This window comes from Amphiura filiformis, chromosome 8, assembly GCF_039555335.1.
Source record: "Amphiura filiformis chromosome 8, Afil_fr2py, whole genome shotgun sequence".
Lineage (NCBI taxonomy): Eukaryota > Metazoa > Echinodermata > Ophiuroidea > Amphilepidida > Amphiuridae > Amphiura > Amphiura filiformis.
The window spans coordinates 60,237,707-60,263,336 of NC_092635.1; the positions used below are offsets into that span (position 1 = coordinate 60,237,707).

Below are 25,630 nucleotides of genomic sequence, written 5' to 3' on the forward strand. Positions count from 1 at the left end.
TGCGTTCAAATACGTACCAAACACAAAGACCTGCACGTGGGTGTTTGGAAGTGTGCGCTCTCCTACAAGTGTTAACGGTAACAAGCATAACAAGCATATACTCGCTGTGCCATAGTATTCACGCACAGGTATCATGGTGCTAGACAAACAATTGACTGCAATTACTGCTACTATTAGGCTAAATACACGGTGTACAATTATACATGGTTCAATTGGTCAATTTTGGTTTGTTGGAAGCAGCATTCCAAACAGGCGTTTCATAACAACAAGCTCATATGACCTGGCAGCACAGGTGAACTCATTTATAAATTTATCAACAAATGCAGTCAGGAAAAAGCAAATCAGCACAGGAATACCCACTATGGACCATAATAGCCTCATCCCAATGGCATAGTTCAATAACCTCAATTAAACAACCATAGTGCAAAATTATATGAGTATGAGTTTTTGTCCCCAAATTTTCAAAGGTCATTCAATGAATGTACAAATGTATTGGGTTAAAGAACTGTGCCATGATCGATGAGCATGTTGTGGATCCTAGTGACAGTTCAGCCATTTTCAGAGGGCAATTCACATAAGTATGTCATAATTACATCATCAGCAAGTAAATTAATGTCATTTTTTTAAAATACTTGAAACCATTCACGACAGTTACTTGCCCTGACAGTGTATTTTAGTGTTAAAATATCAACTCTTCAAACTTGTACTGGTACCATGACTAGTATTGGTGTGTATTAATTTTGATTGAGGCAGCAGAAAATCGGCAACCATGCCGAGTAGGGATCATGCTTTACTTTACCATTGGGCCAGCTGCTATTTGTTCTGAACCTATCAGCATTTGACACTTGAACTTGCCCTGACATATTTAGTAGAGGGTATAGCCATCTATAGTATGATTGAAGAGTATCTATATATGCGAGATCTTTCTAACAAGGCTCAAAATAAACAACTGTACTATAATTTGCCTGACACTTTACAAATTCTCTCAATTCTCCAAATGCCACATATAAGCCCTGTTTTTCATCATTAGTTTGTACAGCTTGATGTGCGATAAGCGTCATGTTGTCCTACTAAAGCACATTACACCATGCGACCAAAGAATGCTATCATGTTCAACAATCAATCAAGGGGCAAGGAAAATCATCATTCATGTTCTTTCAGAAAATTCTGGATAACATTCTTGTCAGCTGATCAAACCTCACACCTTTTATTTTTTGTCTTACCAAGTGTGCAGTGCATCAATCCTAATAGATTGATTGTTTGATAGACCTTCTGTCCTACAAAGCCAAAACTCCCTCAATTCAATGCAAGGAGGTTGTAAGTGCAATAGCTGCCATGTGTAGCTGTCATATGTAGGTGAGTACAATATACTGTGTCTACATTGCCAACTGTTCACAGGGCAGCTATTACCAACTTCTGGCATAGCATTAGGTATATTAAAGCACTTAAAACATTATTGCATTCAAGTACCATTGGGATCTAAACCTGGAATCATTTTTATCCACAGTGCCTTGGAGTGCTCATGTGTTACTGCCAATGTTGCCACAAGGGTGTTCTTGTCCACTCATTTGGGCTAAAAATGAAATCATGTCATGTGTAGCACTTTATGACATTATCAATGGTAAAGGAAAACAAAATTGTGCTACAAATCAATAACTGTCAAGAAATACAAATCACCTGTCATGTAGACAGCCGTCATATGTAAATGGGATATGCCATGCAAAGATCTAAATACTGTATTATGCCAGCCAAAATAAAGACCCAAAGTTTTTTATTATCAAGTACACACACACTCCCTTATCACCCTTGGTGTTTGTGCAGTATGGAACCAGCACTACAACCATACCAACATTGGCAAATCACAAATTTATCATTTAAAGAACCAGAGCCTCCTGATAGATTACCCTCTGCACACATGTGTAACTTTTCATCCCTTGTCCCGGGTTTGACCAATGGAACTGCTATGGTTTGCAACTTGGTAGATATGACCTTCATCAAATGGGGTTACCCCCTGTGTGGGAGATTAAGGTCATGTCTCCCATAGAGGGGTGTATGGATTTCAACAGGAATAGCCCAATGGTACTAACAAGCAATAACAGTAACTTAAAGGTGACTTTCAACGTAGAGGAGAATGGTTGTGTAGTTCTTGACATAGAAAAACACTATGGACCACAATGACCTCATCCCAATGGCATAGTTCAATAACCTCAATTAAACAATCATAGTGCAAAATTTGACATCAAGTTGCAGAATATGAGTTTTAGTACCCAAATTTTCAAAGGCATTCAATGAATATACAAATGTATTGGGGTTAAAGAACTGTGTCCTTGATAGATGAGCATGTTGTGGATCCTACTGAAACCCACCAGCCCCTGCACTGCAGACAGCTATGAATGTTTGACTTTGAAGTTTGAGCAGACAACATTTTATTCAGCGCCACATCAAATCCCATTCAGTGGCTAATCAATCGGTTAAATCTCAACAAGTTGACTAAAATGGTCGTTTCTTAAAAGCCTAAGCCACAAGTTTATTTTAAGACCTTCTACCAATCACTTCAGATTTGAGTTTGCTGATAGGAATCGATGTGTTGTTCATTCTATTAGTAATAACCTTGCATACATCAGGTTAGACATGTAAACTATGAACCAAATGGTCTCATCTCAAAATACACAGTTCAACACCCCCTATGCAACAACACTATCTCAAAAGTCAACCTCAACAATGTGAGTATGAGTTTTTGTACCCAATACATTTAGAGGTTGTTATATGAGTGCACAAGCATATTTGAGTTACAGAACTGTGTATTTGCATATGAGGTTGTTTGGCACCCTAGTCAAGTCACCTTAGACATATGATACTTTGGTCAAGTCACCATGGACATACAACACCTTAATCAAGTCATTCATATACATCAGGATTTTATACAGATTTGAACACGAAAAAGGTTGAGTTGAGTGAGGTAGGAAGGCCAAACAAGAAAAATACATAAAATAATAATCTGTATTGTTAGATTTATGAAATGAAGAACACAATTTGGGCTATTCCGGTTGAAATTCACACCCCGCCAATGGAAGACATGACCTTAGTCTCCCACACATGGGGTGTAGATTTCAATTGGAGTCACTCATTCAGGTTACCCCATTTGAAATTCACACTCCCGGTGTGGAAGGTCAAGGTTATGTCTTCCATAGGGGGTGTATGGATCTCAACTGGAACAGCCCATAATTTGTACTTTGTCAATCAAATATGAGACCTGTTCTCACAAAATGAGCACAAGTTGCCCAGGAAGAAAAGGAGATCACGGTTCCTTGAACATGCCAAAAACCAACAAAAAACTAAATAATTCTTCTTTGAAATGTTGACTTCTGAACACCTAGCGAGGGCGCAACCCTGTCAAGTTATACATCATTTTAAAGCTTATGATCCAGAGATTGTGAATCTGGCCACAACTCTAAAATAATGATTTGTAACTTTCCTCTCTTTTTGTGGGAACAGGTCTCATTACACAAGAAAACAAAAACTAATAATGCGGACTGACCAAAAAAAAAACATGTGTATTCTTTGTTCTTTCATATTCACATCTTAAAGAGGCTTTGCGACTACCATACTTCACAGACTCAGGTGTGATTCATGATGCATTTATGGTGGATCCTCGATGAGCCGAGAATGTCTCAACCCAAAACTGATCAAAGCAATATTTACCAACAGCCGCCATTGAATCTGGCTGACCAAAAAAACCTTTCCATACAAATATTTCATAGATCAGTTTCTTCCTATGAAAGCAAGTTCAATTTCAAGTGACATTATGACATAAAAGTACAGACTTATCTAGTCAAATAACACTTGTAACTGATTTTTTATACGCATTTTATTTGAATGGAAAGGTTCAAACTGGAAGGAATATATATCTATTTCAACAGACTGTCAGCGTAAAATTGATGACAACAACATCTGAAGTTATGCCAAACTTTGAAAAAAATCCCAAGGCCAGTATTCAATTTTTTTTGTTCTGAAAATCTGTTGTATGATACTACTTTTGTATTGACTTGCTCAACAAGTAAACATTTCAATGATGTATATTGACTTGATATAAAATTCTGCTATTTCTATTGGTATTCATCCCAACTGTCACAATCTTATTTGTCTCATTAATAAAGATCCTGTCATTTTGGGATAATATGATATATTTGTGAGAGTGATTTATCTAGCTTGTGCTAACTAGGTCCAATAAAGCGAACAAAGGCGTTAGGCCTATCAATCAAACATGTGACCTTTTTCTTAAAACCAAGCTGGGTTAGATGAGCTGACAACATTTGTCTGGCTCGGAGCAAGAGAACTTTGTACCCTAGACTAAGTCAATAATCCATACATCATGGAACATGCATTAAGTCTTGAAGCGCTGTCTTTTTTTTTATACAAGATATTGATGTGCTAAATAAACACTCTCGCTTTCTTGGCACAGTTCAACGGCCTGAATGGTATTACACTACAGAGCAAAGGTGAACTTAGGGCTCTTGGCGTAGTTTGACATACCCGGAATGTTGCCGGAGTCAAGTTCATAATACCAGGCATTGAGCTGTACCCAGAAGGAAATGTCTCACACTTGTAAGCGACTAGTTCCATTTAAAAATGAACATTTGTGAAAAGACACCAAGCCTGTTATCAGTATAGGATACAGCAAAGCCTCTTACGACAGATAAACTTAAGAGAAATGGATACAATGCTGCAAAACTAAACACAACACCGACACGCTTGCGTTTAGTCTCGTAATAATTCAAGAGAACACTATGACATGAATTCCAGTTGCCTCGTAGCAGCTCAAATTGAGCGTTGTAGAGTTAATGAGCAGCACACACGGCTAGTAAAACTGGTAGGTTTTCTTCAGCGAGTAGCATAAAACAAAAGCGCCCCCAAGATATATAAAGCATGGACTTTTGCACAAAAAATTGTTTTGTCCATGTGAGAAACACTATTTACACATAATAATGTAAGCACTATGCAGATACTGTGGCAGATTTCATTGATAAGTCTTGGGGTACGTCAGTACTGCCATTTCTTCTAGGCGGCCTCTGTGGAGGAGGCACTGAGGATAGGAGTCCTGGATGATGCATACCATTGGCTATATGGTGACTCCTGAGTGCTTCAGGTGACCCCAGATGATGTGGAAACATTGACAATGGTGACGAAGGATACACAAGAACAGGTGGCTGAGTAGTCAGTCCGGGGTGGTGGCTTGGATGCACACCGGGGTGAGGTATGTGTACGATGTGTGACGGTGAATGCGCAAACGGCGACGAAGGTTGAAACGGCGACGAAGGTTGTGACATTGGTCGCGGTTGCGACAGTGGTCGCGACGACATGGACGGTGTGTGATGGTGCGATGACGACGACGCTGACGACGACCTTTCAGCCGGGTGGTGGGAGGTGTTGTTCAGTTTTGACGTTGATGACGATGATGACAACGACATTGATGACGATGACGGCATCGGCTTTGAATGCGATGATGCAGAAGAATGTCCTTCACTAGGGTGGGAATTGTGCATTGAATGGTCGGGACTCCGTGAGGTGGAAGGCTTCGGGGACGATGACGGGATGCTAGGAGACCCTGGAGATTGATCCATGTCTTCTGCATCGCTGTCGTCGTCCTCGTTCTTAACACCGTTTTCATCCTGAGCCACATATCGGATGCACTTCTTCTTCCTCCTACAAGCAAAGAATCGAAAGAGTAAATTATTATCATTTTATTAGAAAAAACAAAAAAATTGAAAATTCCACACATCCATATCGCTTGTTATTCCCTCAATACAAGCTTCATTTGATTTCTTCAGGCCATACATTACACTAAGGTTAGCAACACCTGCTCCGTGCCTACTCATTGACTAATTACACACTATTTAGAACTGCAAAATTGTAATCTCTCTGATTCAAGCCTCACTGACTCAAAATGATTCCAAGTGATGAAAGACAACGTCTCTCTCCCACTCTTATTGAACAAACACACTTAAAGGTGTATGACCAGATCAACAGCCTCATCCCCCCTACTTTATTATATCAAAATGGAGATTTTGAAATAAAAAGGCCCAACCTATAGCCTCATCCCCGTTGGTGGTTTGTAACACCCATACTGTTCATTGGGCTCATCTGAAACACCCTTTTGCCTCTAATATCAAAACCGCTTGCGCAATTCAACTCAAAACTTCGGAATCAGATTATTTTAGTACAGGCCTCAATGCAAGGTACACAAACACAATATGAAAAAGAAAAAAAATGTGACCACCCACCTTTAACCCTAGAACTATGAAAAGGGGGGGATTATACCAACCCCCCTCCCCCAAAGGTTTTTCATCCATCATAAAAAATGTGCATGTTTACGCCCAAACGACCTAAGCTAATCGTACATCCATCCTTTGCGCTCATTTCAGTGATAATTTTTTACCCCAGAACCTTAAAAAATGGGGGTAGAATCGGCCATTAAAAATGACTGGGGTGGTGAGGCCCACCAGACAGTAAAATCCATGATTTTCATGTTGGTCTTGTAAAATCATTCCAAGAGCTACTGACTTTTTACATGTTAGTTTTAGAAGAAAATTTGGTGGAAATCGCATGTTCGTAGAATTTTTGGCTGAAAATCAATTTTGCTTATACTTTTGGACATAGCAAGAATTTCCCAAATTTGCATGGGCATGCTCACATTATGTCATAGTGACAATAGAGGCCTTGCATGTGACGTATCATCCCGTAAATATGGAGGACTACTCAAATGCATTCAACAAAAGCATGATTGCAATCTACCGTGACAGTTCGCGTCACACACATAACCCTACACTACGATCAAATAGATTGATGACAACATTTGATTGAATGGACTGCACTCCGCCATAACTATGGTGAAGGACACCGGCTCAAATCCTTTGTTTGGAGCCAATCGATAATTTCATGCAGGGCCTCTATATGTGGGGAATGTTTGTACTTATTTTGAATAAAGGCCCATAGCTATACAATGGTACTAAATATAACAGTATATGACATTTATAATTAAAAAGTAGGGAGGTGCAACAACCCCCCTCCTTAGTGTTACAAAAAACTATGGCTCTGTAGTTCTAGGGTTAATAATTGCCCTTTTTGATCTATCTTCATACTAGAAAAAATTCAAAAATTTAAGAAAACACTTTCTAGATGTTTGTCATTTTTGCAGAAATCTGCTGTGCTAGTTGGATTCCTTGTGCCATTTCCTTTCTGAAAATGTATACTTTTATGAACTTATCATCATTACGTTTAAAGATACAATACAAAATAATGTTTAAAATTTCCGACTTTGAGTGATCCTGTGTGCCCCTTAAACCATTTTTCACCCTGATATGGCAGTGACATCCGTGAGCATACGGACGCACACGCTTAAAGATGCCGCATAGATGTGCGTGCGTAACTGGTGCTTCAACATCACTGGGTGAACATCAGGGTGAAAAATATTTTACCTACTGATGTGGATTTTACAAGTCATCAACCTCGTACAGGGTTCAACCATTCAGCATTGAACAGAATGTAACTAAGTTTAAACCCTCCAGTGGTGAAAGAGATGATTCACAGTACCCAGGATCCACATTATACAATTACAAACCATTCAAGTGAACTAAGTCCTCCAGAGAGGAGATTGTAAAAATAAAATACTAGCACTTTGAACTGTTCATATGAGACCAAATTTTAATTCACAAGTTGAACTCAAATGACCTTTGACCTTAAACACCACCCAAAAAAGTAGCCCGAGTTTCTGACCATGACCTACCTATCCTGAAAATCTGAAGTCAATCCGCCTATCTATTCACGAGATACAGCATCCGGAGGTACGGAAGGATTGACGGACATCGCAAAAACAGTATGCCTCGCCGGTGGAGACATAAAAAAAAACCCAAAAAACAAAAACAATAACACATTTTTCTCACCTGCATGGTTTACACCAGAATTCTTGCTGATCCACTCCGAAACGAGCCCTGCATTTCTTTGGTGTTGATGGTTCTGAAAAGTAAATAAAAGTTGGTACAAAAAGAGTTAGGCATGTATTTTTGGACAATACAATACAAACTTAAAATACAGAACTTCTTTGGAATAATATAAACTATTCCACAAGCTCCTTAGAATTAATTGAGTGTGAACGTTTCTAATGAGTACCATGTAGAAACATCAACGTGACAATTACCGCACACAAATTCTTTCAATTCCATTGCATATAATCCAAGTGAGCCACCACACACCAGTCATTATCAAACAATGAACCTAAAAGTCCCGCTCTTCTTTGCAAATTACACAAATTCAACACAACTCACAATCAAGTAAACAAAACAAGCCCATAAACCCACCATTTGAAAGTTGTTTGCACCAGAATAGCGAAACAAAGTCAAACCACACCATTTGGTCATACACTAGGATCCACAACATGCTCATCTATCAGGGCACAGTTCTTTAACCCCAATACATTTGTACATTCATTGAATGACCTTAGAAAATGTGGGTACAAAAACTCATACTCTGCAACTTGAGATCAAATTGTGCACTATGAGTGTTTAGTTGAGGTTATTGAACTATGCCAAATGGGATGAGGCCATTGTGGTCCATAGTTTCAGTCATCTGATCAATTCTTTTAGTGAAAATAATAAATAAAGTGCAACTTAAAGTGGTTCAACTTGGTTGAGTATACAGCTACACAAAATGGCAGTTTAATGGACCTGACCTGCGATTGCACCCCGGCAGACAATGCTCAGAATTGCAACAGGTTTGTCATGGTTCACAGTTTTGCCTCCAAAAACAATATCATGTTTTGTTTGTCATTACTTATTAGCAGGTACAGCTTGATGACCAGAATATTATCACTTTGCGCTGATGATAGAACCGATATAGAATTATTTCCATTTTATCATCAGAAAATATGAAGCTTTTAAGGGTTATAATCTACGTACGACACGGTTTCAGATTTGAAGCAGGTTTGACTGCCAAAAATGGCAAAATATAAAGTTTCAAAAATATTGTTTTTAATATGTTTTCTAGACTGAAATTTTGTGCAGAATTCATTTCTGAAGTCAAAAATGCACAATCTGTCATTGTTTTCCTGATATGAGCATTACAGTAGAGGCATATGCTTTTGACGGAAATAAAAATATGAGATCCACAAGTGACAACATCATCACAACATATTTGAACTCTATTGGCACACTTATAAAGGCTCTGCAAGGTTCACATCATGTTGTAGTGCAAGTCTGACATCTGATTGGTGCACACACATTGAATATAGGTCACATGATTGTGCAATATTACAGGTACTAATTGTTCCTGATTTTGCTCAAAAATGGGATGGCGAGTCAATTTGATAAAAAATTAGAACTAAAAAATATGCGTTTTAGCACAAGTTTGATACTATATCCCTGTAGTACTGTATCATGGTAATAACTGATTAGTTTTTCTGAAATCAGAAATGCAAAATCTGTCATTGTTTTCCTGATATGAGCATTACAGTAGAGGCATATGCTTCTGACGGAAATAAAAAATATGAGATCCATAAGTGACAACATCATCACAACATATTTGAACTCTATTGGCACACTTGTAAAGGCTCTGCAAGGCTCACATCATGTTGTAATGCAAGTCTGACATCTGATTGGTGCACACACATTGAATATAGGTCACATGATTGTTCAATATTACAGGTACTAATTGTACCCAATTTTGCTCAAAAATGGGGTGGCGAGTTAATTTGTTAAAAAAATTAGAACTAAAAAAATATGCATTTTAGCACAAGTTTGGTACTATATCCCTGTAGTACTGTATCATGGGAATAACTGATTAGTTTTTTTAAACATGTCGCCCTCATATTTTTTTTGTTGCGATTTTTCGAAATGCCAAATTTTACCTAATTTACAGATTTCACAAATTGTTAAAAAAATTAGAAAAGAAAATTGAGAAGGAATGGAAAGATATTAATGTTATACCCAAGTAGGAACTTATACTGTGCATAACTCATTAGTTTTTCAAGCCTATAGCTCTTGTAGTTTTCTTGTAATCCCGATTTTTATAAATGACGGGAATTTTTACACACATCAACATTTTAAGGGGTAGGGGAAACATTTTTACATTTTGCAAGTCTTTCCCTTAGTTAAAATGAACAAAGTTAGGTATCAAATGAAAGCCAATTAAATACTGCATAGACTGGTAGGTCAACCATCACTGTAGCACCTTCCTATCAAGAGTTATGATTTTTCAAATCAATTTTTTTGCGAAAAACGGCTTATTTTGGCATGTCAATTGTTACGATTCATGTCATATTTGAATGATTCTTGCGCGCAAATTATTAAGTCAATCACAAGACAAATACCTGAATCCATCAAATAGTACCCTCAGCTGATATGTTAACATTTTGAAGGGCCATATCTATGTATATTGTAGACTCTATGAGTATACAAAGTTGGCATGTGAAAATTTTTGTCACCCAAAAAGTGTGTTTTTCGGGCAAAATCGGCCACAAATCAACATTTTGTAGCAAAACGATGTACGATGCAAAAAAAAAAAAAAAAAATCATGTTCTACAAACAATTTTACCCTAGAAAAGACACCTTAGAAATTAAACATGGCTATTTTCACTCTGGGGTGAATTTTTACACACTTTGGCAGTGAAACCTGCTTCAAATCTGAGACCATGTCGTACAATGACTAATGGCTCACTTATGTGTTTATTCATAATGATAAATACTAGCCACACATAAATCAAAGAACAGAATTATCATAAAAATATGCTATAATTGTAATACACGTAAAACGCATACTTAGGAACATGCATGTAGAACCATGATAGTACACACGACTACAACTTGTCTCAAACAGAGCTGATCCTATAACCAGATTTGATATCCGATTTAAATTTGTATCGAAAAGTGTCTTTCTCATGACATGCCGCATTTTCTACAGTACTTGCATCATCATTTTACTTGCATCTTCAGTCTCTACTCCTCTTATTTGATTTACACAAGTGGATTAGGCATTGGGCTGTTCCAGAAATTAAAGCCACTCCCCCTAAACAAGACATGGGATTCTCAAAACTTTTCACCATTTTTTGCGTTGGGAATTCACCCCAAAAAAAAAAAACAAATGGTCATTATTTTCACAACCCTGAAGTAGAGAAGACATGGGTATTCCCAAGAAAAGACACTTCTAATTTTAGACTTGGGAATTTGCAAAAAATTTCGCAAAAAATTGCCTGTTTTCTTTAGGGACACTTGGAATCCCCAAATTTTTGAATCATTTTGTTGTCAAAATGGGAATTCCCATTTCTTTTTTTTTTTAGGATAAAATTTTGTCTGGGAACTAACCAAAAATTTATGGTACAAACTTACATGTCTTCTTTGGGGGGGGGGTGCCATTCATGTCTGGAATAGCCCATTCCACCAATTTGCTATAAAATGTATTTAAAAAAAAATCTGTACAGCAACTTTTTGTGGAATTTGCGTATACATATGTGTGACTAGCTAATGTGGCTTGTTTTCTCAGCACCTTACAACTTTACAAATCTAAAAATGCATAATTTATTTCTGGTTTTTTTTAACCATTACACATTCAAAATTGGATCTAATGTGAATCTGACCTTGTCACAAATCTGTTATTGGTAAAATTCAGTTCCAATAAAATTAAGCTTTTTTAAATTCCTAGAAAAGCCAAAGTGGATCTGTTATCAAGTAAATCATGTTGGTTACCCCTTGTTTCAAATAGCAAAATAACTGCGACTTCTCTCAAGTCCTAGGTTGCTAGTCCGAAGGTTCTCTAATCCGAAGAGTCACTAGTCCGAAAACCAAATTAAGTTCGCTAATGCGAAGGCTCTCTAGTCCAAATATAGAAAAAGGGTTAGGATCAGGGTTAGAGTTAGCGAGCTCTATCTTATTCAGACTAGCAAATCCTCGGACTAGAGAACCTGATATTCAGACTAGCGAACCTTTTTCAGAATTTAAACTGAGCGAATGGTAAATTATGTGTTCGGACTAGCGAACCTTCGGACTAAAGAGCCTTCGGATTAAAGAGCTTTCTGACTAGGTAACATTCAGACTAGAGAGTTGTCGCCAAAATAACTTGCCTCAACCATTTTCGAACCAAATTAACCCACATTTACAAAAACCAACTAGAGATATTTGTGACAACCAAACAATAAAGTACACAGGAAGTCTGGTCTATTCTCTCAAAGATTGAAATAAAGAGCTTCAGTTGATATCAAAATCCTTAGTTCATAGACCATTGAACAATGCCTACTATTCCCAACAATTGCACGTTGCATTTATTTGTTGACATAATGTTGCAAAGAAGTCATTATATGGTTTGTGACTTAAAGGATCTAAAGTGCACTAATGCTTAATGTTCCGACCCATAATTAACAGTACGACATTTTACTAAAGACAACATGCTTTCGTAATTTTTCATGCCGCACTGGGCAATCCTTGGTCATATAATATAAATATATTACAAAAACCACAATAAAATATCAACATTTTAAACTTCTTTTTGATTTTGCAATTCAACTACTACAACACTAAGTAGCATTAAATTCTCAATACACTGGCGCCCCTGACAACCAAACCCCACAAATTTCGCAAAAATAAAACCTGCTGTGAAAATAGACTGAATTCGGTTGCATATCCCATATTACAGGAATTACCGGCCTATTTGTCCTCATTAGCTAGATATACATGTGTACATCTGCCAGTCACGATTAAGCTAACACATTTATTGATATTGATTGTCGCCGTCAACCCATGGATATTTCTGGTAGGAAAATTTGAACATCGATACCACTCATCACGAGACTAATCATTAAAATTGATAATTCACATTATTAGGCACGAAAATTGCAACATTAACCTTGACTCGAGGTATTATCCGTTACGGAGCTTCCTCCAGAAGCGGACACATTTTTGAAGTATTTAACGTCACTGGGCGGGAAAAACCTATGTACTTTTGGCCCTTGAACATGGATAAAGTCTTGTAGGTGTAGATTTTATATTGAAGAAGTTGCTTCATCCATGTTCAAGTGCCCAAAGTACATGCAGGAAACACCTCATATTTACTTTTGGCCCTTGAAAATGGATAAAGCCTTGTAGGTGTAGACTTTATATTGGAATGGTTTGCTTCATCCATGTTCAAGGGCACAAAATCTATCTGAACAGGAAGAAGACTTGAGATTTATTACATAAGGCATTGCACTTTACAGTTAAGAGGTTTAGAGCAAGAAGTGGATACAAGGTTTCGCTAAGAGATGGATCATGGATGTGAGTTTTCACTAAGATAGGGATGATGGAGTGGAGTCCAAGAATTCTTTAGGAAAAAGAAAAGAAAAGAGAAGAGAATGGTGGTCATGCTCAGTTGCCTTATTTACCCCATGTGAGGAAGCGAGCCCAAAGTCTACTGGATCTACAGCAGCCCATTACTGCACACATGCAGGGTAAGATTTACCTTTTAACATGGCAACATAATCACCCCCTCGCACCCCCTGGACTTCAGAGCAGAGCGTTACACCCTTACCTCTGTAACTTATGAATTCTTGCTTCATGTTTTATTTATTTTTCCAGGCTTTGCCGTTTGAGTTGATGTAGAGTGATTGCTCCCTATCACAAATAATTAATTAGGTCGATTACAACGACTTGTACTGCTTATTGTTCACAAACCTAGAATTGCAGCATACTGTGTTGGGCAGTCAGTCATGAAAATGACGCTGCATTCATAGAAATTGCATGCACCAGTCCACAGAGATACTTCAATCTAAACTATTCATGTACAAACAATAGTTTGATTTATACCATACAAAAGGATGACAAATTAACATCTGACTTAATGTACGTCAGTTCCAAACGACGCCTAATTTTGACTATTGATGACTTGACAGTGCCATGTAACAGATAGACAACATATTCACAAAATGATTGATTCGATTCCAAAATGTCCTTTTCACCTAAACATCACCACCTGTTTGCATCACTATATTTCCTCCGATGCTGAAAAAACTGCTGCACTATTTCGCTCCTATCGTTTCCCCCCGTTATCTAATGTCCAATCACGCGCTAAAGCACCTCAACTGTAAAAACTTGACTTAAATAAATCCAACTGTTTACTTTTCCGAGTGAGATGATACCTGAGTACGCAATCCTTGCGAGGCGAGAAATGCCGGTGAACATATATATACGCGACTCAGAGTGCAACATTTATCCTCAAAATTCTGCAGCTATATCGTAAGACAATAACTAGGTGGTTTATATCCTATTGTTTGCAAGCAGACATTCGTAGTGTGCCTAGGAGCCATTCATTTCTATATGACTCTATCCTTATGTATATGCATTGTAAGCTTACTATTTGCCTGCAAGAAATCCCAGGCCAAACACCGGGCCATCACACGGTGTGCATAGTTAAACTACTTGATGATCATACTCTAGATACAGGTTGCTGTGCTTCAAACAATGATCTTTGCTACAATATAACTGCGGATTGTTCTTTCAATTTTGAACATATTAATCCAATTTATTTAAACACTGCAACTAATCTGTTGAGTGAAATGGTCAAATGGAAATTCACATAAATTTATTTTTCAAACATATTTTTGTATTCAGGCTCTTTCCATCTATCGTAAAATCCCATTTCTGGAAAAATTACACCAACTTACACATTTGTAGCTCGACATTGCCACAAATTTGACGTATATTAAGTGGTAGTTACAAGGTTGAACATCCCCGGTTTTTAGTGAGAACATTTCCCGTTTTACCCCCTAGCTAGTCTGAAAGAACCAAACACTTTGAAAATTTGCTCAAATTTGAAAATGTTTCAATGTGTTTTTTTAAGTCCTGTTTATAAATTTACAAAAATATTTTCAGCTATGATAGAAAAAAATGTGGACATATTTTAACCGGGAAACTGACAAGGTTTTAGATAACATATCTTCACCAAAATAAAACACGAGAAATTGTGTATCATCAATTAAAAGGTTAAGATACGAGACTTTCCCCTTACCCGAAATGTCACTGAAACAAATTCTGTTCAGGCTTGCTTGCTGCGTTAACACTATTTGGAGTCTCTCCTTCAAGCACTTACCAAAAAAAAAAAAAAAAAAATTGTGGATTCTTTACCCCCGAGGAAATAAAATACAAGTTGAGTTTTCGCTCTCACTATCTATCTCTCTTCTTCTTTTTTATATATATATTTTTTCTTTTTCTTGTTCTTCACATCCAAGCGATTCAGATCTGTACTCAACATCGCCTGTGGCCATACCAGAGAGCCAGCTTCTCCCACACGCTCGATACAACTCTCGATACAAAACACATCTCTCCGGCTCACAATCCAATCTACAATCAATCCACGGCCGTACGCCCGAGTCGGCGTCCTAATCTGCTCAACGCGCATCCGCCCCATGTTTTCATACACGACGACGAGAAGGGGGTTGAGACGGGGTTGATCCTCGGATATGAGAAGCAATAATAGACCAGCGGTATATAGGCTCTATACAGCCTGTGAAACTCATTTTCAGCGATTCAGAAAGAAATCAGCACGAGCTAATAGGAAGCTCAAGCTTTGATTCAAACAAATAAGACTTTGTAAATAATAGCCAAGGCTTTTTTCTGTGTAGTATCGAGTATTTCAATCATGTAGTATTGATCACAGTGCCACAGTGGTCTTACGCACTTCTTACTCAAAAGTTCCTTATATATAAATGTGATTCTTACTTGGATTGGGACTTATGCAAAGAAATATGTTGATTTTCACTCGGAATGGGAAAAACAAAGTGTTTATTGGGTGATTTGCATGACTATCATCCAAACTGATGCGAATGATAAGAAAATGCATGTATGTTGACATTTACTTAACCCCCTGAGCACTATCTAACATTGCCTCTGATTGGTCAATTACATGATATCTTCACTTTAATCACCAATCAGAATGGAGCTTTGCAAATAATTCACCCCAATTTTTTTGTGTGGTGAAATTATTCTAACAATCTTGCTGATTGGGCCAACTGATAATGAAAACTTCATTTCGGCCAATTGGCAGGTAGTTCTCATGGGGTTCAATTAAAATTAAAAAAACATGACGATTAAATTCTGGTTAAAATTTATCGCATTCTTATCAAAGTTTTAACACTGTTTACTACATTGCAGATGAACATTTGAAAATGAAATGCTAACTGCTAACAATACAAATCGTCAAATATATCGTACCAAGAACCCACAGATACAGATCTGATACAAATATGCGACTATATTTTCAATCTAAGGATGATAGATACCGAAAGTAAAAATGGGTCTAGTACCAGTGTCTACAAACTGAACAACCACCAAGGTTCCACATAGGCTCATTTAAAAACAGAATCCGGATTATCCCTCTTGCTAAATAGACTTAAGGTTCAATCGTAATCTCATTCAGCAACCTTAATCAATTCCATTCCTCTCCTGTTTTTGAAACTTATCATGGCCAATTCTTAATTCCCCACGACTCTTTAAAAAAAAAAGAAGAGGATAAAAAAAAAGATGACCCGAGGCTATTTATGATGCTACACAAATAACTGACAGTCATAGCACTCTTACAAGGGAGACGATCGCATATAGATACGCTGGTTTTTTGTGCCAAATGATCTGAATATTTCACAGGTGCCGCACAATGAAAATCATTTCAAATTAATCTTGCGCCGTGATACTTGTACAAAAGATGATTGATAGATTGGCCTTTGGAACAATGTTCTTCTCCGTGCATGGCTAAGTGTATTGTTTGTGCGAGAAGCTCTTGACGTGATTACTTATTACACAGGTTGTTATATCGATGAAAGACGATTAGCATCAAATCTCAGCTATTAGAAGAAAATTCAGGTTGTTATCACTTCGAGAACGTATCTTTTCCTAAAAAGCGGGCATTGACACTTTATAAATTAACCTGCAACAAACATGTAAAATATAACATCATTTTGACTTAAATCTGTAAATTCTGTGATGAACTTAATTAAAAGTACAATGCATGATGATGGATGGCAAAGCCTCGTGATGATAACATGCATAAAATCATACCAATTAAAAAGTCAAACATACTAAATATAAGCAATGCCTACTTCATTATAGTAACAACATTGTCTTATCATAACCAAGCTACCAGCCAACTAATAGCACTAACTCTCCTATGAATAATAACCTCAATCTTTATCTCCTAAAACTCAAAATGATCAATCTCTGATTTCACCGTCACTAACAATGCGCCCATATCTCCCTTCTAATTTCCCCCCAATTTTTTCTGCTCAAACTCAACTCCATATAACTTCATTAAACGATGTATGCTGCTCTTCAAGTTCTCCTTTTTTCCCTCATACACATTTTTTTTCCCAGCATTAATTAAGTTGGCTAAAAACATCTAGAAACTCTCATTCATCGTTTCATTTTATTTATGTGTGAGAATACTCTTTTTGGGAAGTAGAAATATATTCCCTCATGTAATGTCTCTATTTTGGTGATTTCCTCATGCATTTTTGAATATTACGCTGGTGGAGAACAGTCAGCCTCTTTCGGAGATTAACAAGGGATTTGGGGATCATAAAACACCATCTCTGGCCCCGGGCAAAAACGCTGAAACATTTTTTTTTTTTGCCTATACATCAATTCAATCCCGTCCCCATTTTTCACTACCTTATTTCATCTACGTTTCCCAACCATAGGCATCAAAGTGTCATTATGCATACATGAATTGAATCTCATACTCTTATCTCGTCGTCACTCCATTTTTCATCACCAGATTATGCGATACACATTTTATATCTTTTCCCAAATTGTATTCCATTTTGTTTCTACAATTTGTGTGAATTGTTTCGCGAGCATGATGGGATACCGCATGTCGTAATTGTCGTTATGACTTACATTGAGACAACCACCGTGCTTACATTTGACCATCAAACTATTACGCTTTAACGACTGGATAAGACGCTATTGTCCGAGATTAAATTGTTGCGTATAAAGTACATTACGACATACTAATCAAGCCATGGGAAAGAATAAATTACTGCTGGTAGGAGATCTCGTAAATCTGTTCTACCTTGTTCTAATCGATGCTACTTCAATATCAAAATGCTTTCTTTAATCGCTACAATCCAATACCGAAGCTCACGTCTAGACAAATTTAGAATGTGCATAATTAACAAAAGATTCTTTTGTATTTGTTCAGATTTTGTTGTTTCGTAAACGAGACACATTTAGGCATGAGAATTTGGATGAGATCGGATTCCAAACAAGAGATAGCCAATAATGTTGAGCAGAAATAATATGGTGGGCTCATACATACGATGGCTGAGTAGTACATCAATTAAATATGCAGTGCGCTTGTCATATCCCATGCAAAGAAATTTCAATAAGTCATGTTTGATATTTGAAAATAACAGACATGGAGATGAGATGTGCTGCGTTAATTATTACGTAGCAGGCAAAATCAAGAATAAAAGAATCTACAAACACAGCTAGACAAATGCCATTTTTTAATGTTTTTTTTTTTAGTTTACGACTTGCTCGTGAGCTTGTACATATTAAAATATTCAAAACTGGTTGGAGTAATGTAAGATTTTATCTGTTATTCTGAAATGCTAAAAACAACTAGAATTGGAAATTAGGAAAATATTCTTTTGAAAAGAATGCAATCGCATATCAAATGTGACACTGAGAAATGGGACCAGTCTACGCAAGTGTTCAGGTGATATTACAAATGTATTATTTTCAATTCATGAAGAGAGCTTCAATTTCAAGTAAATTTGAAACAAAAAGTTACTATCTCCTAAGGGTGTGAGTGAGTCCCGGGTATTCGAGTCCCGCCCGATAATCCTATTTTTTTTTTTTTTTTAAATTTTTAAAGTTTTTTTTCTAAGTTTTTTTTTTGGTTTTGTAGTGTCTCTGGACCTAGACCTAAATGCTAGGATCATTCATGGTTGACCTAAAAAAAAAAAAAAAATTGAATTTTGCACATTGTTTTGTGTTTTTAATATGAAAATTGATGCATAGTTTTCATGTCATACTCTATTAATGATATCAAAATGCATTGAATTTGAATGAGACACTACAAAACCGAAAAAAAACTTTTCGGGTACCCGGTTACCCGCCCGAAAAATGGGGCGGGTACCCGGGCACAAAATTACCCGAAAATCACACCCCTACTATCTCCTGACTACACACAGATCCATCTAAGAGCAAGAACCAAATAATAAGCCAATCAAGCAACATAATCAGTTCAACCACAGAACGATAAACAAATCTACAAAAGCAATTCATTATTCTTATGTATCTTTTAACACGATAAACAAATCTACAAAAGCAATTCATTATTGTTAATGTTATTTATCTTTTAACATGATAAACAAATCTACCAAAGCAATTCATTATTGTTAGTGTTATTTATCTTATAACACGATAAACAAATCTACAAAAGCAATGCATTATATTGTTATTTATTTTTTAAGTATAATTTTTTTGTTCATTTCTTGCAACACATCGTTTCATCGGGCTCAAAGACATGTAATCAAGTGTGAAACAGCGCCGAGTATGGCATGTTCTCCACAGCCCCAATCTATGACCCAATTAAAGTGGTGGGCAGCCGACCAGAAAGAAAAGCCCTCACTTGGCTGTGTTGACAAATTCGCTCCAATAACAACGGAGAGCTCCCTCGGAGAGTCTGGCTAATTTTCACACTCTTGGATACAATTTGGTAATACCCAGGGAATTCTGGGTAAAAAAGATGCAAGAAAATGTACTTGGTGGGCTGCCGGCAATAGTTAATGTATGTTATAGTCGGGGAGCAATATGATAATAACTCATGAATCTATTAATGTTATCGCAATAATATATCGCGTCGATTTGAATCGCGCTGCAGTGAAAACGTTAACTGCCACATGGTGTCTAAGCGCTATACCGTTACAATCAATTGAGTTAACGAAAAGTAAAGTGCTGATTATAAATTTAACATGATAGAAGGAATCTCCTTGACAATGACATAACACCCTTTTCCCTCCCTTCCTGAGTTCCCAAATCTTTCCATGTCTCCCGCAATCACGCACACATCATCGAGATGCTTAATTGGCCTAAAACACTATTCATTCAGCGCGTCGTTTGTCAGAGGCTCCCTGATTTTACGCAACTTTTTTTTCTGTTCTACGAGCGGCACCAATTTTCACACCAGTAATTATGCACCGCTCATCTCCCATCTTATCGCTATATTAAGATCATAATGGTTGGATCTACACAGATGAGTTAACACCCTGGGAGAGAAAAGACAGCTTAAAATGTCATCGGACTAATCCAGTTGAAATCCATACACCCCCTACGGAACACATGATCGTCATCTCCCACACAGGGAGTGTGAGCTTCAAATGGGGTTACCTGACTGGGTGAATCCATTTGAAATGAACACCCCCTCGTGTGGGAGATATGAGTCATGTTTTCCATAGAGGGCGTATGGATTTCACATAGAATAGCCTAATTTTTGACAAATGCGCAGCTTGCTGCAAAGTGCATCACTTCACTGATTATAAAAAGGCCATCCACACATTGAAAACTACCTCGTTCCATGTGCTTCTGACGCAATAATCCGCCATTAGCATTATTACGGATTGTTCATAATTCTGAAGCTAAAAGATGTCCGATTTTATTAAATTTGAGTCATATAAAGGAGTTCGCATCACATTTTTTGTTGCTGCATAAGTGATCTAAACAAGACTATCTAATTCCGGATTCTAAATGGGCTATATGAATTATTTCACCCAGCGCGGGTAAACATATTTGATTCTCATTACCTTCAGTCTCGGCTTCTAATCTACCCGAAACATAAAAACAGTTTGCAGTGGTGCAAGATTTATGTTGCTGGAGATTTACAGACACAACAAACATGTCCTTGCCAATGAGATATCGTGGCATCATTTGATATGGTACTGCCAATTCTAAGAAGTTGCCATGGTTTTTTATCAAACAAGTCACCCCACTCTGCTTTTCCGTTTCTATTTTAATGCCATATATTATCATCTTACCACTTTTTTTCTCTCCCATAATACCCTTTTGTATAAAAAGCGAACAATATGAAAAATACCAACTTCTTTTCATCTGTTTAATTAGCGTATGTATGCAGATTACATTATTTAAACCATACCAAAAAAGCCTCGGGTCTTTATAAATAAACCATAAATACCGCTTTTTATCCAACGATAATGTTCTTTGCGATGACAACTTTTCCCTTTAAATCTTCTTGGTGAAAAAAAAGTGATTTTAATAAAATGTCCGACTTCTTTAATGTTTTATGCAATTTATCTACAGATATTATTTCATTGTGAGTACAAGAATATCTTACGAGCATAGACAATCAGGCCCATACGCAGGATTTAATTTGGTGGGTGCGGGACTTCCAAAAAGAAGACCTTATTAGAATGAAAAGTGCGCTTGCTCAGTTTTTATTTATTTATTTTTTTAATGGACCTAAACCCCCTAAAATTACCCTTTTCAGATTTTTAAACCAAAAAATTAATTTTTTAATCGCCAATCAGAATGGAGCTTTGCAAATAATATACCCCATTTTTTTTTGCGTGATGAAATTATTCTAACAATGTTGCTGATTGGGCCAATTGATAATGAAAACTTCTTTTTGGCCAATCAGCAGGTAGTTCTCATGGGGTTAAGATGCTCTTGAAATCACACAACCATTTAGACCTGATATTTCTGCAAAATTTTCACCTACACACTTTCCTCAAACAAACAAACAAACCAAACTAAAGAAAAGTCAAAATTGCAAGAGCCAGCCCTTCACTTCCTCATTCTCCACTAGTACTAGTCTTTTCATGGGCTAAATTTGAACACTCCAATAAAATAACAATTGATGATTAATAGATTACAAACTCTCAAAACTAGCTGCCATCAGTTAATTAATGACATACACCCTATCATTTTTCTTCCAGTAATTGCCATCTGACTCAAAACAGAAACCAAATTCACTTGGCCAACCCGAAACCCAAGTTGTAAGCACACAATGTCACAACCAGCTCATTCTGCTGCAATCCTTGAATCCTATTTCAAAAATTGAGTATCACACATGCCGCAAATTTTTATGTTTTCTATTGTCTTTGGGCATCACATTTGTGTACATCCATATCAAAACGATGCACTTGTCGGCTGCTACATGTGTCTCATTTCACATAATAGCTAGGAATAAATACCAGACTCTTCTCAAGTGGACGTCACTTCAAATCATCCCCAGGTCACATGGTCTAGGAATATGTTCTCTGTATTCCTAAATCAAGTGATTTTGGTATGATTTAAGGTGACCTCGACTTGAGATGAGTCTGGTATTTATTCTAAGCTATTATGTAAAATGAGACACATGTAGCAGCCGACAAGTGCATCGTTTTGATCTGGATGTACACATTTCAGCATCATTTGTTTTAATCCTATCCTTGCTATATCTGGACTGGATGGTGGATCTAATTGCTAAACATACTCATGTAGCTGCAGGACACGATTCTTTAAAGCCAATATGCTTTAAATCTATAGGCTACACCCCTATGGAGGGCATGTCCTCAACCCTTCACACAAATGGGGGTAACCAGAATGGGTGACTCCATTTGAAATCTACACCCCCTGTGTGGGAGATTAAGGTCATGTCTTCACTGGACTAGCCTAATGCATACCTAAGAGTCACACAAAAAGTCCAGGAAACTGCCATGTTTGTTAACATTAAAGCAATGAGGTTAAAGTCTGGCTGCAGCATGATAAATGTCAATATAGGCCGTCCCCCATACTTCATGCACTGATTTTAATGCTCATTTACCAACCATCACACCACCACCATCTACCAGTCAGACATTAACCAATGCTAACCTATGCAATGCACAATTCACACCATCCAGGCTTATTTTACCATTTGTTTGACATTTAAAACATAACCTTGTAATCGTTACGAGCCCGCGTATTGATTTGGTCTCCTATCCAAGATAATATTGAGCAAATCAAATTGATTTGATAATTAAATCAGCATTTTCTGTGCATATTTAGATCATTTAATTGTAAACTACTACAAAATTTTGGAAATGTATGTATAAATCATAAATGGGCTTTTAATGTAATATTACTTAAATGATCATATAGGTGCCGGAATCTCTGCTGATTGAATCATTTCACAATCTGATGGATTTTGAGTACAAATCAAAATCTACATGTTTTTTTGTTCAAACTTGGCCTCCTTATCCTGTTGTTTTGACTCTCAAAGTATTATAAATATTTTATAAATATTTTATTGTGCCTCTCCAGTCTTCATGCATTTTAAGGCAGTTTTTGCTTGTCTTAACACTAAATATGTAAGGGCTGTTCTTTCATTTTTTCCTCAAATAACAACATTAAAGCTTGCACCATGTTATAGCATTGCATTATGTTATAACAAAGATGGCGTTAAATATTCTTCTATTTGAAAGAAAGAAAATGTTTACATAGTTATAGTCTAGTTTAGTGCATTTTGGATGGTGGTGGTTGTATGTGTGGTTGTGTTTCTTCTTAACCTATGGTGGGCTTTTCGTTGTGTGGAATCTGCATAGTTATTTTTTTGTTTTTGAAGCTTGCTTCAGTGCTCCTTCAAGAGGAGGAATTTACGTTCAACTACTACTAGTGGTATTGGAAAACTTCAAATCATCTATCTTTCTTTTTAAAAAACCCCAGCCCGATGAAAGATATCTTTTTCTCCCTTCAGATATTGCTTTTTATTGTCAATTGGCAAACACTAAACATTTAATAAAACATACTGATAGACAGACAGACAGACAAGTAGACAAACAACCAACCTGAGTTATCTCCATGATTCTTGTCTTTCTTCTTTTTCTTCTTTTTACCGTGTACTGCGTAGTTATCCCTAGCGCTCCAGCCAGGGTATAGTTGCATATGGAGTTGTCTTTCTTTCCTGGCCAATTCATAGTACTTAGCTTGTTCTTCTCTCGATAATGCATGCCACTGAATGGGGAACAAAAATACACGATTAGTTGTGTGTCTCATCAATTAATCTTTCTCTCCCTCTCAGAAAGCCAAAGTAAAATTGTTATTTTGACTAGATTTGCTGAACAATAGCCCTACTTTAATATCTTAACCATGTAGCACTGAGATTTGCTCTGATGTTAAAATCGGTAGGCATATATGTTACCATAGCATGTTGCTAATGGTCTTGAGCTCAGTAATTGCTGTTCCACAATGGGCTGTTCCAGCTTAAATCCATGCATCCCTATGGAAGATTTGATCTTCAAATGTGGTTACTTGTGTGAGAGATTTTAAGTTCATGTCTTCCAATACGGGATGTGTGGATTTCAGCTGGAATAACCCAATTCAGGACGTTCAATGAAAACAAATTAAACAAAACAACATTTTTCCAGAAACAGGGTCACATTCCATACAGGGTTGAGAACCCCCATCTTTAGGATCCACAACATGCTCATCTACCAGTGACACAGTTCTTTAACCCCAATACATTTGCACATTCATTGAATGACCGTTGAAAATTTGGGTACAAAAACTCATAGTCGAGCAACTTGAGGTCAAATTTTGCACTATCAGGGGCGGATTTAGAGGGGGGCGCACCCGGCACGCGCCCCCTCTATTTTTTGCAGATCGGCGCCTGACTCTGTGTATTTTTGCAGAGCGGCGCCTGACTTTGTGTGAGTGCCGAGCCGCTGCGGCGGTGGCTCGGCGCCCCCTCTATTGAAAATTCCTGGATCCGCCCCTGACTATTATTGTTTAATTGAAGTTACTGAACTATGTCATTCGGATGAGGCCATTGTGGTCCATATCTTCACTATCTTAGAACAGGACCACACTAGAGCCGTTTCCTCATATATACAATTGTATTACAACAGAAATGTCAGTAACTCATATTTTACAATTATGTCATCATCCATGAATGATGAATATTGTCATCATTACCAGTTCTCAGCCTGCCCGTGCTGTACCTGAGTACAGAAAATTCCTGTGTATCCACAATTTATTCAGTCAAGTTTATATAAACCAAGATGTTGACTTCAGGACCATCAGAGCAGTTCTTCTGGGGTGAACCAAACCTGCCTGGTTATCATATTAATCAGTGACAAGGTTATCTCTAAATTTGACAGGTGCTAATTGATGTTTTAATGTTGTTGCATCAATTAGCACAAAAACCTTGTCACTGATTAATTTGATAACCAGGCAGGCTTGGTTCACCCCAGAAGAACTACCCTGGCATGGCTTCCTCTTTGCTGAGACCATGAAAAATTATCTCTAAACAGACCCCCCCTATTTACAGTGCAGCCACTGAGAACTGTCATTCATTCATTGCAGATATCGGGGAAATTACGACCTATACAAAAATCCTGTGTGACCCCGTTCTTGGTGACTGTGATAACTGTGTACATAACATAACATAACATAACAACTGGACCTGAAATAACTAGGTGTAAATTCACAGATATTACTGTAGGTATTAACAACACACCTGTTATTTTCACTTTTTATTTCTTGTGTATTTTTTCTCACCTTTCCACTGTAAGGTTACATGTACTAATATTAATCCATATTGCATGATTCAGCCATTTAATGCAGTATGAAATGTTTGCGTGCAT

The 25,630-nt window shown here is 37.2% G+C and overlaps 1 protein-coding gene across 2 annotated transcripts in view; it reads right to left on the bottom strand.

The window, feature by feature from the left end:
- Positions 1-2,502: 2,502 nt before the first annotated feature.
- LOC140159308 (transcription factor 7-like 2) overlaps positions 2,503-25,630 on the bottom strand; it is a 111,804-nt gene continuing 88,676 nt past the window's right edge. For both annotated transcript variants that reach the window (XM_072182734.1, XM_072182733.1), the window contains 3 exons: positions 23,834-23,999; positions 7,941-8,013; positions 2,503-5,703 (listed from right to left, as the gene is read on the bottom strand). In XM_072182734.1, the coding sequence (XP_072038835.1) occupies positions 4,995-5,703; positions 7,941-8,013; positions 23,834-23,999 (948 nt within the window). In that variant the 3' untranslated portion in view covers positions 2,503-4,994. The remainder of the gene's footprint in view (positions 5,704-7,940; positions 8,014-23,833; positions 24,000-25,630) is intronic.